Genomic DNA, 16,970 nt, shown 5'->3' with positions numbered 1-16,970 from the left:
TTTATCTTGTGTGATGATTCTTCACGCATGTTTCCTCTAGAGGCCTCACATGTCGTTCATGCAGACATCGCTCACCCAAAAGTTCTCGATTGAAAACATTGTTTGCCATTGAAGAGGCGTGCACGTCAACTTCCAATAATTATGACACAAATTCAGAGCCATACTTGTAAAAACTTTCGGTCCAAGGCGCTAAAGAAAATGCTGTAGAAAGGCACAGTACTGTTCGAAACGTATGGTAGATTTTAGGAGAGTTATGGATGTCAAGACTCTCTTTGGTCGCAGTCTGTATACAGAAATGTTTGTGCCTTTCTACAGCATGTACATCGCATTGATCCGCGATCGGAGAAGAACGTTGTCAGTTAGAATGTGGGCAAGTACTATATTGATGAAGCATTTTATACACTCCCGGCGCAAGAGATCGAAGAAAGGAAGCTGTGGAAAGGCAAAGTACTTTGTGAGAACTATGATATCTCCTTCGAGAGCCGCGAACATGGATTATCTCTCTAGCCATAGCCTGATCAATATACTGTCTCTGCCTTTCTACAGCGTACAAATCACAGTGAGTCACGGTCGGAGAGGATGATTGTGGAAACGAAAATAGGGGCAAGTCATGATGTAGCAAAAAGTTTTATTGTGTCTAATTAAGCAGTCCCAAACGCCATCCCAAATTTGCAATATCAGTCATCGCGCTATCCAGCAGGCGATTGTAACCTTTGTTCAAGAACGCCAAAAGAAAATCCATTTCATTCTGTTGTTCTATGCAATGCGTGTATGGTGTATGGTGTGTAGTGTAAGGGAAATGTGAGGGGGATGTGGAGGGGGATATGGAGGGGGACGTGGACGGCGTAAGGGTGAGGGCGTAACAAAAAGCCGGTAAGAGTTGCCAAAGTGAGCATCAGAGTAAGAGAGTAGTCTGCTTAACGACCCCAAACCTTGTTGTCCCTGGTAATAAGCGCGTACACATTAAGCAAACCATGAATGTACGAAAAAATTATCATACCAGGGATGAACTTGATGTCTTGAGGGAATTCGCAGAAATGAGGGATGATCTTGACAATCTTGGCGAAGAGGATCCAAAGGGCAAGGACGATGACAGCAGTGTTGCGAGTTACATCGTCGTAGGAGGACATACCGCGATAGAGGAAAGCCAGGAGAGATCCATCAATGAGGAAGGCAGGGGTCTGGAACTGGCCGATGTAGATAGCGTAAAGACTCCAGATGTGAGTATCGTACCAATAAGTTGTAGTTTGCATGACGCGGAAGTTACCTCTCCAATGACCACGAGCCCAGCGCATGCACTGATTGAGGAACATCTTGGGTTCAGTCTCGAGAGTTGTCATGATACGAGCTTTAGGATCAAATTGAAGAGTGATCTGAAAACCCTGGTCATAAACCCATCTAGTCAGGTTCTTGTCGTCATCGTGATTGGCTGCATTCAAAAAGTAAGATGTGAAGGCTTCGGTTTGAATGAGCGAGGCGCGGTAGAAGCTGGTACGACCAGATAGGGTAGAAACAGCGCCGTCAATGCGGTTGGTAGCACCGGTATTGAAGTTACGGCGCTCAAGGTAGCAAATACCCAAAAAATTCCAAAAACTGGTGGGTTTCTTAGGACCGGTAGAGCGGCATACACGTTGCGATGGGCCGCAGGCGCCAACAAGTGGGTCGTTGAAACAAGCAAGCATGGTCTCCAAGAAAGCATCTTTGGGCCAGAAGACATCATCATCAGCAAAAGCGACAATTGAACCAGTTACAGCTTGTTGAAGAGCGGCGACCATCTGAGTTCTCTTGTTGAAGATGTCGACACCAACGAATTGAACCATGCTCAGATCTTCACTCGGAGATTCAGCAGTAGCCGTGATCTCATTACAAGCAGCCTTGACCTGATCAACAAGGTCCTTCTTGGTGACGATGATCAGTTGATGAGGGTTGCAAGTACGAGCGCGCTTGACACAAGCCATGACCTCGTCCTTGTCCTTAAAAACGGTAGGGATGACAACGGAGACATCGCTAGGCGTGAATGAAGGGTTGGACAAGACAGGGTGACCTTTAAGATTGGCGAAGGCGATGAGATTGACGACCAGGCGGAGGTAGCGGAACACACTAAGCAGGAAGAAAGTTAGCATGTAAGGGTTGGAGAACTTGTCAGAAATGCCAAAGACAAACAAAGCGATCGAGAAGGCGATCATTGAGTAGGTCTTCTTGGGGTTGTTCTTCAGGAAAGGCTTGGTGTAGGGCTTGAGGGTGTTGACAAGGGAGCTAGGGCCTGCAGTCAGCATACTGTAAACAGCGTTGAGGATGTTTTGGATCATGAAGATGATCGAGAGGATGGTGAAAATGAGCATCTTAGTTATGAAACGAGCCAGTCGTTTTTGTGTGTTTTTGTGTTTTGGTTTGGGAAGGCTGTGATTGCCGTTGTGTTTTTGTGTTTGTGTTTTGATCTGAGAGAAGGATACAGGGAGGATGCCTCGAGGGCTATATAGTGAAATAGAGAAACGAGAGTGAAGGAACTACCTTGTCTACGTGCACAAAGAGCGTCTTGCTTAGTCGGGCCCTGATGAAAGAATTGTAGTGTAATCAATCGACTAGCGGAATGGGCACAAAGACTGGACAAGAGACGCGAAAGGGAGCTCGCGGAGTGTGAATGAAGCTGATGTCGCCTTGAAAGGTGGCACAAGTGATAATGAGACATAACATACGAGTGAAAGGACAACAAAGCTGCTGTGGGAAGCCTCTGGACAAGTTCTGAATGAAATGTGACAGGGACCTGAAAGAAACGTGAGATGAACTGAAAGAAACGATCCACCTCTCAGTGCAAGCTCACCGATTCGGCCTGTTTACTTGCCTTTCCACAGCGACTTTGACGGATGGGTGAACGACTGAATTGACTTTCAGCAGGGATTGATCCCACAGTGTGTTACGTTACGGCGACAGTATTTTGGCCGAGAGTCACCTTCCACTATGGCTGATATGGAGATAAGATTCTCAGGATTTGGAATATACCTCGCATGGAGGTCTTAGCATTGACAGCTAGACAATCGAGAGTTTCTAGCGACAACGTGAGGCACGTAGGTAAGTCTGGGTGAACATTCTGTGTTACCGACCTGAACCCTGGCTGCGCAGACAGAGCTAGCACACATGAATATGAAGGAAGTGGTGTCACGGAACCAGAATGGAAAAAGTCGTGATGGAAGACGTACTTCGCAAGTCAGACAAGGTAAGTCGGAGAGCCAGGATGATTCGGTGTCAAATTCATGCCGGCTTGACATCGTCTAACATATGGCGAGTCGAACGACGTGAGACGAGATCACGCCGTCTTTGGACATGGAGTCTTTCAATCGAAGAGTTCTCCAACTCCTGACTTCAGAGAGCAAGACTTCACAGATAGCTGTCATATGTCGTCCACCTTGATTGCACTTCCTTCATCGATTTTCCTTAGGATCTGATGTGCTTGCCATGTATTTACGATGTTCGTTCAGCGTGTCCATATGCCGGGGATATTTCTTCACATATCGGTAGTCGAGTTGAATGATTTCGATTCACGATCGACCTTCTCTTGTTGCGCTTTTTGAGATAGTTTAGATCAATGTTGCCATCAACGGTCTTTAATCGGGGTCTGTAGTTGACAGTACTAGCCTGCCAAGTCTTACGAAGTTTGCCCGTGCTTGTTCTGGGAGCATTGGAAAGACAAACTTTCGCAACAATGCCTCCTAAGATTTCTTCTGTACGTACGTACACTGTCTTTGTCTCATTGTGTGCGTGACTGTAGGTGCTTGTCGTATGCTCACCCAGTTGAAACAACTTGCTTTTCCTGGATGGAGCAGCTGCGCCATGGCGTGTTCGTAGTTGCCCATATATCCATCATCGCATTGCGCGTACTCGAAGCGTTGAACATCAGCTGCATCGACTGCGGAGTCCGGGATCACGTCAACGCCAGAGCCATGGTATGTATCGGTGGGGGAGAAGAACAGTCGCTTGGTGCGGGACGCATCTACCAATCACTCATGGACCTCGAAGCGGTGTAGCATTCGATAGGTGCGGTGTGGGCCCGAAAGCTGTAAGCCTGTTCAATTATCAGGTGCCTTAGTGGCCCTGATTGGAGTATCTTTATGCGCTGTCGGAGCGGCGTGCAGCCCGCAATTTGTCTGGTTGGCCATCACCGGTCAATTCATTCGAAATGCGTGGGCATTTATGGGTCGACATTCGATACTGCTTGCATGTCCTGCTAAGGTAAATGCTTTGTAGCAGAGGCAAAACAGACATGGACAGGCCACCTCTCTAGATTACACGTCGCTTGGAGCCGTAGTTTGTATGACTTAAGACTGATCCGACGCCCAGGACCCAGGAATTGTCTTGCTTGATTCTTTGTCTTACTAGTGCTGCTCCCGGCCAAAACGAGCATCACTTGCAATAAATAGCGTCTTCTGGTCTGCACTTTACGCCGCTCAAGTCGGTCTCCAGTTGACAGACGAACATCCTGCACACATAACAGGTGCTGACATCAAATCCTGAAGACGGGAAGCGGCATATCATATCGGCTGTGCCTAAGCGAGAAGATCACGAACGCCAGATGGCTCCAAAATTGTTGGTCGTTCACGTTCTACACTGGATCACACCTATCGCGATCGGTACAACTTTCGGTATCGGGCGGCTCGTTGCATTTTGCAAACTTCAGAGACCATCTCGGTGTTCTCGTGGCTCGGCGAAAAGTAGACAATTCGTTTCTGTGACATTGTCGGTAGCTGTTCTGCTGCTATTTGTATGTGACTTGGCACGTTCCACCAGTTCCCACTGACGCTCTCGAGATCGCTCAAGCTTTAGGATATGCCCTCGATCAATTCCAAGGACTGAATCAGCGCGATGTAACACAGGATATTCAAGTGAGCACTGGCTAGACAAGTTTTATCTCACACGCTGATCATCTCGATCAGGTTTACGTTGGCGGATCTATATTCATCTGGGGGACCGTGGCTGTTCATCTTTTGGGCAAGTCCAAGCGGATATGGCATCCATATGTTGCAGCATGGATCATGGGCACATTTCTCGAGGCTTGCGTGTTCTCCACTGGGCATTCCTCTGAAGCTGGTAACCTCCACTCCGGTCTGGATTCTGCTCTACATATTTGCCGTATTGTTTGCCTATCAGCTCTTGCTTGCAGTGGACTATGCTTCTCCGTCGGCCGTCAGCTGCTTCAACCTAGAGCAGATGAAGAACATCGACCTTTGCTCATATCCGGAGTGAACGAGGGTCATGCTACAATTGTGTCGGATCATGACGATGAGGACGATGAGCACTGTCCAGTCATCGAAGGAGAAGATGGCGAACCCGATCGAACAAAAGAGTTGAAAGAGAAACAAAGGAAACGCTTACAGGAGTGTGGAAGTTGGATGGCGTATTTGAAGGATTTCAAGCTGCTCGCGAAGCTTGCTTGGCCTTCTGGAGATGGGTCCGCTAAGATGTGTTTGACCATCCTGTTTATGGTTATTCTTGCTGACAGGGCACTGAATCTCTTGGTCCCTAGACAACTGGGCATTATCACCGACAAGCTCTGGTCTGCACACGAGACTGGTAAGATGCTCTGTAGTCTGAGACAAGATCGACGCTGACGACACCAAGGGGAAATTCCTATCAAGGAGATCGGACTTTGGATGCTCTATGTATGGCTTAATTCGTATGCTGGTCTCCACGCAATCACACAGTTTTGTCAGCTCCCGATCGAACAATACGCCTATCGAAAGATCGGAACGACTGCTTTTGGTCACATCATGAATCTCTCAATGGATTTTCAAAGCAACAAGCATTCAGGAGAGCTGATGGCGGCTATCGGACAAGGCCAACATCTATATCGACTGTGCGAATTCGTATTCCTTGATGTAGGTCCCATGATCTTCGACCTTGTCATAGCACTTGTTTACGTCACTCTCCTCTTCGATGCTAGCATAACTTTGATCATGATCATGGTCGGAGTTGGCTATACCTGCGTTGGGACCAAGACCACATCTTGGGCCATGCAGCGACGAAGACGGTACAATCAGGCCCAACGTAACGAGTCCAAGGTTCAAAACGAGAGCATCGGAAATTGGCAAACCGTGGCGTATTTCAATATGGCCGACCATGAGTGTAGCCAGTATTCGAAGGCTGTCGATGAGCACAATGTCGCGAGAAGTCGCTATTACATGGTGCACTACGCAGGGTACGCCGCGCAGAATCTGATTCTCCTACTTGGTCAGCTCTCTGCTGCTTTGCTGGCAGCATATCGCGTATCTCGCGGGGCAGCGCCAGTTGGTAACTTCATCACATTGGTGACGTACTGGAATACTATCGAAGCTCCGTTGACCAGCGTATCTTTCTCTGTCAGGCAACTGTCCCAGATGCTCATCGACTCAGAACGGTTGTTGGAACTCTTGCGTACACAGCCTAGTGTTACCGACCGCTCCGGTGCAAAACCTCTGCATTTCAAGCAAGGCAGGATCGAGTTTGATAACGTCAGATTTGCTTATGATGTACGCAAAACCTCGCTTGATGACGTTTCCTTTGTTGCAGAGGCTGGCAAGACGATCGCACTTGTCGGAGAAACAGGTGGTGGGAAGTCGACGATCTTGAAATTGCTCTTTCGCTATTACGATGTGTCGAGTGGTAGTATCAAGATTGATGGTCAAGACATTCGAAATGTCACTTTGAACAGTCTTCGTGCTGCTTTCGGAGTGGTACCTCAAGACCCATCTCTGTTCAACGCCAGTATCATGGAAAACGTCCGCTACGCTCGACTAGAAGCCAGTGATGAAGAAGTAAAGGAGGCTTGTCGAGCTGCAGCGGTACATGATCGCATCATCTCGTTTCCCGACGGCTATCAATCTACAGTTGGTGAGCGCGGTGTCAAACTGAGCGGTGGCGAACTCCAGCGGATTGCTATTGCTAGAGCTATGCTGCGCAATCCTCGTATCGTGTTATTGGATGAAGCAACAAGCATGGTGGATGCCGAGACGGAAGCCGCGATCCAGAAGGCCTTCCAACGACTGACCAGAGATAGAACAACGTTTGTCGTGGCTCACAGACTATCGACTATTCAGGATGCGGATCTGATCCTTGTTGTACAGAATGGGCAGATCATCGAGAGAGGTACTCACGAGCAGCTGTACACTCTCGACGGCAAATACACCCGACTTTGGTCAAAACAGTTGTCAAAGCAGACAGCACAGATCTGAATAATGTCGCATTGCTTGATTGTCGTGTGCAAGACCGCTGTTGGTAAAATTAATAGCAAGCGTGTGATACCCTATCAGGCGGCTGTGGGCTGGGCTTTTCGGTATTTCTAATCGTTCAAAAGTTAATTGAAGGGAGAGGTTGGTTACTTGCTTGCTTGTCGGATCACACAGCGAGTCCTGTCTCTCTGCCAAAAGAGTCATGGTTCTGCGAGGTTACCCTGCAAGCTCGAATCCAGTATTCGATTAGTATGTATGACATTGCCAGTGAAAATGCTTCTATCACGCTGTGAAATGATGTCGCGGTTAAGCGAACTTATGAAGAGTCGAGGAAAGTGGGATGATGTCGTATCTCGTGCACAGACTTCTAGGGGCATCAAAGTGCATTTTCCCGAGCGTGGAGACATGCTCGCGTAGGTGAAGCATGAAGACTGCGAGCGAGCAACTGAGAGGGCGGTGGAATGTATAGAACGATGTATCTCAAGATGTCGCACAGTGAAACAGGATTGGAAGGTTTGAAGTGAAGGAGCGAGTGCGAGGAAGGAGTGCGAAGGACCCCGCAGTGAGCTAGCTCCAGCCTCCACACGCAATGAAGCCCCAGGCTGGATAATTAGAGCGGACGATATATATCATCCGGTGTCCACATTTTGTCTGCTCGTCCCACCTCTCTACCCACAACAATAACAATGGCAGGAAACGTACCCGTCACCCAGTCGCTGGACGACATCTACCCTCAGGATGCTCTCGAGGGCCAACGCAAGAGGTGGAACAGGCTGCTTTCTGCATTCAAGGATAGCTATGGCCGGCCCGCCGAGTTCGTGTCACGCAGTCCCGGTCGCGTCAACCTGATCGGTGAACACATCGACTACTCGCTCTATGAGGTTATCCCAATGGCCGTCACGGCCGATGTGCTACTCGCCGTAGCCGTATCTCCCGCTAGCGCCTCGCCTACCGTTCGCATCGCCAACGTCCAGTCGGACAAGTTCGCTACCCGTTCCTTCACTCTCGCCAGTGATGGAGAGGTCGACATTGATGCAAAATCACACGAATGGACAAACTACTTCAAGTCTGGTCTCCGTGGTGCCACCGAGCTGCTCAAGAAGCACGGCGTCTCCAACATTGGCAAGCTGAACATTGACATTCTGGCCGATGGCACTGTCCCTGCAGGAGGCGGTCTGTCCAGCAGTGCCGCCTTTGTCTGCGCCAGTGCCTTGGCTGTCCTAAGAGCCCATGGTCAAGAGACGGTCAACAAGAAGGAGCTTGTCGAGCTGGCCGTCGTTTCCGAGAGAGCCGTTGGTGTCAACTCTGGTGGTATGGACCAGGCTGCTTCTGTCTTCTCCGAGAGAGGCTCGGCTCTGTACGTTGGCTTCCAGCCAGAACTCTCTGCCCGTACCATTGAATTCCCCAAGACCCACACTCCTTTGACCTTCGTCATTGCTCAATCCTTTGTTGCCGCCGACAAACACGTCACCGCTCCCGTCTGTTACAACCTCCGCGTCGTCGAATGCACATTGGCCGCTCGTGTGCTGGCCAGCATCTGTGGTCTCAAGAATCTACCAGAGGACTCGTCTCCCCTAGGCTTCAGTCTTCGCTCCTTCCACGACAGCTACTTCAAGAAGAAGGGTGCTGTCGGAGATGATGTTAAGGACTTCAGATCCCAACTCGACCAACTCATTCACATTGTCGACAACTACTTGGCACAAGAAGAAGGTTACACACGCGAGCAAATCTCGGAGCTGATGGGTACCTCCGTGGACGAACTCGAGAAGAAATACATGACCAAGTTCCCCGTACGTGCCGACACATTCAAGCTCAGACAGAGAGCCATGCACGTTTTCGGCGAGGCTGTGCGCGTGCTCAAGTTCATGGACTTGCTACAGTCGCCCACTCCATCTGACGACAAGGAGAGCGAGGACCTTCTTAAGAGTTTGGGAGGCCTCTTGAACGATACACAGGAGTCATGCCGCGATATCTACGAATGCTCATGTCCCGAACTCGACGAGCTTTGTCAGCTTGCTCGTTCGGCTGGCGCATATGGCAGCAGATTGACAGGCGCCGGATGGGGTGGCTGCAGTGTGCATCTTGTGCCTCAGGCCAAGGTCGAGGCTGTCAAGAAGGCCTGGGAGGAAAAGTACTACAACAAGCGATTCCCCGACATGGACGCCGCACGGCTGCAAGACGCCATTGTCGTCAGCAAGCCTGGCAGCGGAAGCACTCTCTTCCAGGTTGCCGACAGAGAGAGTCTTTAGATTATGGATGGATGGACTGCGAGCATCACTTCGATACCATTGCTGCAATTTGCTTCCTCGTGTATAATAGACACTGTTGCGCATTCTTGAATTCAGAGAAACCGCACGTCGGTCATTTACAGCCGTTTGTGATGTTATCTTACAATGGGACCTGAGATCCAGGAAGACCAGGCATGCCGTCTAGACCACCGACCTTCTCCAGCAGCTCCCTAAAATCGACGCCGTGCTTCTCAAACTCTTGCTGCACCTTCTTGTATGTCTCGACTTGACGCTCTGAAGTGAAACCGCCAGGGCGACTGCTCTCGTACTGGACAATTTCGATCCAGCGGAAAAACAGGCTCTCCTTGCCCATGACTGTCAAGCGATCTTTAAGAGCAACGATTTTCTTCCTGTTTTCCTCTTCCGAGCCCTCTTCATCCAGTTTGTGCACCGGCCAGTATAGCCATCCATGTTGTTCACTGTACGCGAGTACACTCTTTTCAAAATCTTGTAGACTGTTCTTCTTCTCGTCGATGAGGCCGTGGGCAAAGATCATTGCACCAAAATCCAAGTCCCAATCCTTGCCCATCATAAGGTATGCCGTCTTCTGGCGCATGAAGTTGCGATCGATCGCTGGAAGAATACGTGTCGAGAAGAACGGACTGTCTCCTCCAGTCTTGACACCTGCCAAAAGCTCCTCAGCACCCCAGTCCCGACTGATGCGGACAGCGACTTCTTGGTCCTGGAAGCCGACCTTGATGCGCCAGTAGCACGGATTGGCGGGAGCCTCTAGGAAGAAGGTGACGGGCCATGGTAGGATGAAGCGACCGAGGACAAAGTCAAACATGAACATGGCCACACGCTTGGTCAAGACCCATGCCAGATGAGACTTGGTCTTGCTGGTTGTGTCAATCGTCGCGGGCGAATCGAGGCCAATGACCGAGGTGAAGATCGCCAGGTAGGTCGGTAGAATGGCGCAGATTCGCCATATTAGTAGCGCTGCAATGGCGACATTGAGCAGTACGGGGACTGTGAAGATGCGCTTCTTGAACGCTGCAGGAAAGCGGTCGACATGCACAATGTAGACGTGGGCTTTGTCCAGAGTTTCGACAAAGGGTTCGAGGGCTGTAGGCGCTTTTGTAAAAGGCGGTGGCGGTAATCGCGGATCTTGCAGAGGCTTGATCGCCTTTTTTGCCGCCGTGCGTGCCATTGCAGGTCGTTGGTGTTGCGCGGTAGTTTAGCAGATGGATGATAATTGTTAGCTGTAACGACCATGCCGCAGCTTACTAAGTTCGGAAACCCCCACCAAGCTGTTGCAACTCCTCCAGATGCTTCCAGAGGTCTGATCAGTCTCCCGACGTGTACTATCCCACTAATCGATCATTGAAGTACTTAGAGTAGACACTCATACAATGTCAAGGACAAAGACACAGCACACAACCAGACAAATCACCGAAGCCAACCGTGCCAGAAATTTCAATTCTTTTCTGATGATGCCGCAGAATCGCTTGAAATGCGATGGACGAGAGATGAACAGGCCATAGAACAGAAAGAAAATCTTGTCATAGAGTACAATGTTCCCCTCCCAATGGCGAACCTGCCGCTCATGAATAAAAACGCCTTGGTTTAGTGACCGCCGTAGTTTCCACCCCAGCCACCACGTGCTCCGTAGTAAGAGTTTCCAAAACCGCTACCGTAACCGCCGTAGCCACCCTGTTGCTGCTGCTGCTGCTGCTGTTGCTGCTGATGACCCTGTCCGCCGAGTCCACCGAGACCGTACTGACTGTTAAAGCCGGGGTATCCGCCGAAGCCAGCCTGGTGGCTCTGAGGAGGAGGCAACGTAGTCGAAGGGGTCTGTCCACCGACGCTGTTGGCAGCCGAGCTGGGTCTGCCGGGTTGACCGAGACCTGGGGATGGACCGCCGGTCTTTGACTCTCCGAAGGGCTTCAGGTCATCGGCCTGGCCACTGGTCTGCTGCTGGCCATAGCCTTGGGTTTGGCCCTGGTAGCCAGACTGGCTGCGACCGAAAGGTTCCGACATACCGCCAAAGCCGCTGCTAAGGTTTGAAGGCTGGGCAGCAGAACGACCGTAGTCGCCGAGGCCGCTGCTGATTCCAGTGTCACGAGACTGCATTGAAGGCTGTGCGCTGTATCCGCTGGCGTTTGCGGGTGATGCCGAGTGTTCGTACGAGGAAGCAGAGTTCATGCCGTAACCGTGGGGCTGGCCATACATGGCACCCTTGCCACCGAACGGACTGCCGTAGGCGGGCTGTTGGTAGCCAAACTGGTTCTGGTAAGCCGCGTGATAAGGGCTCTGGTAGTAAGGATGTCCGTATGGGTAGGCAGGGTTGTACTGGGAATGGGGCTGCTGGTGCATAGCCGCGCTAGGAGCGGCAGAGGGAATTTGGCTATTGGTAGGAGCAGGTGTGTTGTGACCTGATCCCGGAGCCTCACCATAGCGAGACTGAGACAGCGAATGAGGATCGTGCTCTTTGGAATACAAGGACGGAGCATTACTAACCTGTTGAGGAGCTTGGGAGGCAGAATATGCCGAGTCGCTAGGGGCAGATCCAAAGCCACTGCTTGAACGCTGTTGGTGTGCAGTATTGTCCTGAGATTGGGAGGCCTGTTGGCCGTAGGAGCCGCCGTAGTAGCTCTGGTAAGCATTTCTCTGTTGGTCGGCAGTGTAGTATTGGGAGTAGTCGGAAGGAGCAGAGGAGAAGGCGGCGAATGGCTGGTGCTGTTGAGCCGAGTGTTGGCTTGCGTAGTGGTCATAGGCAGTAGAAGGAGCCTGATGGCTGAAAGGATCGAATGACTTTTGAGACTGGGCGCTCATGTCGGGCTGTTGCATACCACTCTGACCGTAACGGCTGTACTGGCCATAGGCATGGGACTGCGCTGATTCTTGAGGTATGGATCCAATATGCGAAGCATCCTGGTGGCCACCGTAAGATTGCTGAGGGACGGGAGGAAGTCCAGGAGCCTGCTTGGGAGTGGGGACGGTGTCGTGGTGAATTGAGGGCTCTTGAGTAAGAGAAGGCTGTCTAGGGGCAGGAGGCAGCGAGGCTCTGGGCTGGGAAGGAGGAGATTGCTGAGGGGGCTGGGTGCGTGTCTCGGGCTCCTCTCTCTCCTCATCGACGTCGAGGCTGTCGGGCTCACCATTCAAGCCCATGCTACCGAACTGGACAGCGGCTCTGTCAACTGCGTTGTGACCAGGCATGACAACAGCCTCTTGCTGCTCGAGCACTCTACGCTGGTAGCTTGAGTTGCGGCCAGGTGTGCCTGCGGCTCTGTATGCGCTGGCTGCGTAGCCACCCATGGGAGGACGACCGATGGGAGCTTGTTGGGAAGTTGCGGGAGTGGCCACGCGAGGATCGATCGAGCCAACGGTGCTAGCAACAGTCTGGGTCGCGGGCTTGACTGAAGTATCGGGAAGATGCTCAAGGTTATCCTCGGTGAGAGGAGCGTGTGAAGATGACAGATCGGTCTCGGAGGCCAGAGCAGAGGGCTCAGTAGCTGCGGGTGAAGGCTCGGAGATAATAGGAGCTGTCTCGGTTTGTTCGATCTCTGTGGGCTGTTCCTCAATGGCTGTTGGCACAGTGTCTAGCTCGGGTTGCTGCGCGGGTTCTGTAGTGGTCTCCTGAAGGACAACAGATGGAGGCTCTGTCTGCTCGGACTGCTCTACAACAGCGGGTGTGGACTCGACGGCGGCGGCAGGGACTGCAGCTTGGGCAGGCTGCTGCGGAACGGCAGGTACAGGTGGAGGCTTGGGCTTGGCAAACATACTGGCCCATGTCTTCTTGCCCGAACTTTCAGACACTGCGACGGTCTTTGCGACATCATGAACAGGAACTGGAGCGGAGTCGGTGGTGGTGGCATTGCCCCATGCGCCTTGTTCGGTAGCGGCCGGGGTGTCCCAGGCGAGCGCAGGGGCAGCTTCGGCGGCGACGTTGTCCCAAGCAGAGGACTCTGTGGTAGGAATAGAGACGGCGGGGGCGTCCTTGGGTAAAGAGTCGGTAGCGACGGCATGACCACCGCGGGCGCCACGGAAGCCTCCACGGCCGCGATCGATGCCGCGACCTCTGCCACCTCTGGAGCTCTCGAAGCCACCTCTTCCACGGCCACCGCGGAGTGGAGTGGTGGTCTGTTCTGCGCCGGCGGCAGCTGAGGAATCCTTGGCCTTCGAACGCGCTCTATCCTTGCCCTTCTTGGGGACTTGGGCGAATTGCGAGACGTTGCCTGTGGGGTAGAAGTGGTTAGCAAGAAGCAGCACGACAAGGTCTTGGGGAGCGACGCACCCTGGGTGATTCTATCAATGACAATCTGAACATCGCCGTCGGCCTCTGCGATCGCAAAGACTAGATCGTCGTCGGTCCATTGCGGGAACATGTCGCGCATAAAGCTCAATTGAGTCGAGTAAGTTTTCTTCATATTGCCCAGTTCGCCCTGGTCGTCGAAGGACTCATCGAATTGCACCGACGACGTGGGAGCGGTCGAGGAATTTTGAGACTGGCGAGGAGGACCTCTTTGATTCGAGGCGCGGCCACCTCTGGTAGAGCTTCTGCCCCGTGATGCCACGGGTCTGGAGTCGATTTCCGACATGGTATGGGAGCGACTGTCCTGTCCGGACAGGCAGAAAAGATTCGAGTGGGACTAGATGGGCGGAGGGGGGAGAGAGAGACTGCAGTGATTGGCAGGGACGAGGCGCAGGAGCGAGATGGAGATTTGGGGGAGGGATTGATCTTTGACAGCTTTGAACTGGTGAAAGAGAGAGTCGCTCTTGCTGCTTGCGAAGCTCCGTCACTCGTCAGTCGTGGCGTCGCGCTCATGTCACGTGTTTGCCATCAATCTGCTCCTCTGTCGCCGTTTCAATACCTTTTTATTGTCTGGACGAACATTGGACTCAAGCGGCCATCTCCCAGAATCATCGGCCTCACGATTGGGAATGCTCTCGAGTGCTGTGTGCTGCTACGCTATTTCCTGCTCACTTCCAAAGCACGTCTTTCACTCTATATGCCTCGTCAAGCGTCACGAACCATCCATTAAGACAAGCACTTTGTAAATAGCTGTTTGCTTGTCTCGTCGCGATATGCAGCCTTATGTACGGTTTTCTAGTTAATCGTCGACGGTTAGTCGAGTTGATAGCTCATGCGATTGACGCTTTCTCTTCACGATAGCTTTTGACTTTAGGGACGACCATGTGATAGAGGAGTACGCCAAGAACTCTCGATTCGGTCATGAGGCGCGCTACTCTACCCTCGGTCTGTCGTCTCCCGTCATGTCCAAGGTCAGATCAAACATTGACCACAACACTACCACACAAGATGAAGGCGTCGTCGGTCCAACAGGCCTTCAAGAGCCTGACTTCGCGCATCCACCCTCAATTGCCACTATCGGAACGTGAATCGCAGCGCCTGCTCAACGCCCTCACATCCTCGTTCCGTACCCAGCTGGAACAACCCCACCACCACCACCAGGACGACCCTTCAGCTCTCACCACCTCTGCCTCAGTCTCACCTTCAACCTCCACTCCGCAGCCTCTGTCGTCCAGCACCGCCACTGACCGTCACCTGGCCTCTATCCTGACCAATCCTCTGCTTACCAAGCCCGTCCACCAGCAACTCAAGGCCAAGTCAAAGCATCCCGTCGCCCTGTTTGAAGATCACGTCGCCGCTGGACGCGCCAATCTACCCTCTGCCAGACTGTGTCTCGAGGCTTTCAGAAATTCGCTATCTGTACTGTTTCCTGCCCAGATCAAGGACCAGATCAACCGCTATGCTGCTGGCACTCGTGTACTGAGATGGCTGTGGACTAGTGGTCAGACTCACTCGCTATCTTTTGCCCTAGATGCTCGATTCTGCAACCAGCTGGCCTTCTTTCTGATTCACGAGGGTAAGGAGGCTGCTTTGTGGGAGCTCATAGACACTCCTATCGCCGCTTCGTCCAATCTTTCCCTCAAAGAAAACAGCAGACGCAAGGGTTTGTTGCTCAGCTCTATCGTCAAAACCTGTCTCTCCGCTCCTGATGAGTCCCTGGAGTCTGCTCTCTCTGCCTTCTTCCGAGCTCTGGAAGCCTCTCACTCATCACACGCTTCCATCTCTCATGCTGGTGTCTATCTGACACAAGCTCTACCTAAGCTCAACTACTCCTCCGAGTCCGACGTTCTCTTGTATAATCGCTTCGTCGAAGCCATCCCTCGTTGGAACAAGAAACACCCGGACAGAGCCATCTACAGGATCGCAAATCTCGCCCTACATCACCCCACAACGCCATCAGCAGATCCCGCTCTGGACTTTATCCGAGAACTTCGCCCTCTTGCTTCTCATCCATTCTTGAGCCCGTCCACTGCTTTTCAGAGGTCCACTGTCTTTGCTTTCTTCTTCGACACGGTCAAGCTCTTGCAAAAGCAAAGTCGCTTTGACGATGTTCTATGGGTCATGGAGTTCATGCAACAAAAGTTCCCCGGGGAGTTCGTACCAGTCAATCAACCCCTGTCTACTGCCTCGGCACCATCTCAGGCTCCTGAATTCTCGACTACTTCTTCTCATTCGAGTTTGCCTGACTGGAAAGTGCCCGAATTTGGCTGAGCGCCGCTTGACTGCGATTCATCGACAACATCGCTAAGCAACAATTACTACGATACATCACAACACTCACGGTTGATTTTCATAGACGCACAATACATGAGTCACCACTATATGTGCTCTGGAATCACCGAATGGATGCCAACGCTTCCTCTGCGATCACTATACCCGAAATCCTGGACGATGCGCGTCTAGAAATGGGTCTTACATACTCGCACAGGCACTCAGTCCTGATCAGCACGCGGACACCTACCGCTGTCATGCAGGATATTCCAAAGTGTCAGCGGGTCGCTGGAGTATTGTCAACGATGCAGTTTGAACGGAGAATCATGAAACCCGTCCTGCAAGCAGTTGATCCTGACTCGTTCTCGCTGCTCATATAACCCCCTGATTTAGGAGAATAGTACTGGTGTAGAGAAGCATTTACACATAGTTCATAGCATTGCCTAAGCAGCACTTTAAATAACTATGTAGTTCTCGCATTCTATAAGCGTCTAGTGAATTTATGATTGTTCATTGACATCTGCTTGAATCTACACTAAGGCTGGGTCAATACTCGAACTATCGAGTCAGCACTCACAATCATAGCTTCTGTTATAAACCGCGCGGTGTGTATCGGCAGTGCTACTTATGGAACCTGGCGGTACCCAACTCGCTTTGCTTTGGAATACCGAATCAAAGGCTCCATCCCAAGTGCAGCTACGAGATATCGAGCATATTACAAAATACTCAAGATGGTCTCCGCTGAGACACGGGCCAATCGTGTTGCATCTGTGGCGACCCTGTCTCTATTACCTTCTTGCTCTCGAAATCGAAGGACGTCAGATATATAGGCTTTATTCCGTCACACGCATGAGATTGATGATGCGATTGATGTGACAAAGATAACACAGTATAACAGGAAGTTTGAGGTTCGGTAGACTCATTTGGTGCGAGAGGAGTAGCGATTGTGTTCTTGCG

At 51.5% G+C, this 16,970-nt stretch overlaps 6 protein-coding genes across 6 annotated transcripts; 3 read left to right on the top strand and 3 right to left on the bottom strand.

The window, feature by feature from the left end:
- Window positions 1-639: 639 nt before the first annotated feature.
- AUEXF2481DRAFT_87115 (glycosyltransferase family 2 protein) lies at window positions 640-2,342 on the bottom strand (the record flags this gene model as incomplete). Its single annotated transcript, XM_013490543.1, has 1 exon — window positions 640-2,342. One exon carries the CDS (start codon window positions 2,340-2,342, stop codon window positions 918-920), a length of 1,425 nt encoding a protein of 474 aa, XP_013345997.1. The 3' UTR covers window positions 640-917.
- Window positions 2,343-4,221: 1,879 nt separating this feature from the next.
- Window positions 4,222-7,466, top strand: AUEXF2481DRAFT_37854 (uncharacterized protein). Its single transcript, XM_013490423.1, has 4 exons — window positions 4,222-4,756; window positions 4,803-4,877; window positions 4,929-5,565; window positions 5,614-7,466. Exons 1-4 carry the CDS (start codon window positions 4,568-4,570, stop codon window positions 7,200-7,202), a joined length of 2,490 nt encoding a protein of 829 aa, XP_013345877.1. The 5' UTR covers window positions 4,222-4,567; the 3' UTR covers window positions 7,203-7,466.
- Window positions 7,467-7,885: 419 nt separating this feature from the next.
- Window positions 7,886-9,448, top strand: AUEXF2481DRAFT_3160 (uncharacterized protein; the record flags this gene model as incomplete). Its single annotated transcript, XM_013490223.1, has 1 exon — window positions 7,886-9,448. One exon carries the CDS (start codon window positions 7,886-7,888, stop codon window positions 9,446-9,448), a length of 1,563 nt encoding a protein of 520 aa, XP_013345677.1.
- A 139-nt stretch (window positions 9,449-9,587) lies between these two features.
- On the bottom strand, window positions 9,588-10,637 carry AUEXF2481DRAFT_3159 (uncharacterized protein; the record flags this gene model as incomplete). The annotated part of the gene is made up of 1 exon (XM_013490222.1): window positions 9,588-10,637. One exon carries the CDS (start codon window positions 10,635-10,637, stop codon window positions 9,588-9,590), a length of 1,050 nt encoding a protein of 349 aa, XP_013345676.1.
- A 416-nt stretch (window positions 10,638-11,053) lies between these two features.
- Window positions 11,054-14,028, bottom strand: AUEXF2481DRAFT_3158 (uncharacterized protein; the record flags this gene model as incomplete). The annotated part of the gene is made up of 2 exons (XM_013490221.1): window positions 11,054-13,665; window positions 13,725-14,028. The coding sequence occupies 2 exons, from the start codon at window positions 14,026-14,028 to the stop codon at window positions 11,054-11,056; spliced, it is 2,916 nt and encodes a 971-aa protein (XP_013345675.1).
- A 618-nt stretch (window positions 14,029-14,646) lies between these two features.
- Window positions 14,647-16,510, top strand: AUEXF2481DRAFT_37851 (uncharacterized protein). Its single transcript, XM_013490422.1, has one exon. It carries the CDS (start codon window positions 14,751-14,753, stop codon window positions 16,011-16,013), a length of 1,263 nt encoding a protein of 420 aa, XP_013345876.1. The 5' UTR covers window positions 14,647-14,750; the 3' UTR covers window positions 16,014-16,510.
- Window positions 16,511-16,970: the final 460 nt, after the last annotated feature.

This window comes from Aureobasidium subglaciale, assembly GCF_000721755.1.
Source record: "Aureobasidium subglaciale EXF-2481 unplaced genomic scaffold scaffold_5, whole genome shotgun sequence".
NCBI classification, from domain to species: domain Eukaryota; kingdom Fungi; phylum Ascomycota; class Dothideomycetes; order Dothideales; family Saccotheciaceae; genus Aureobasidium; species Aureobasidium subglaciale.
The sequence above is the reverse complement of the archived record's forward strand: the minus strand, read 5'-3'. Positions and strand labels throughout refer to the sequence as shown.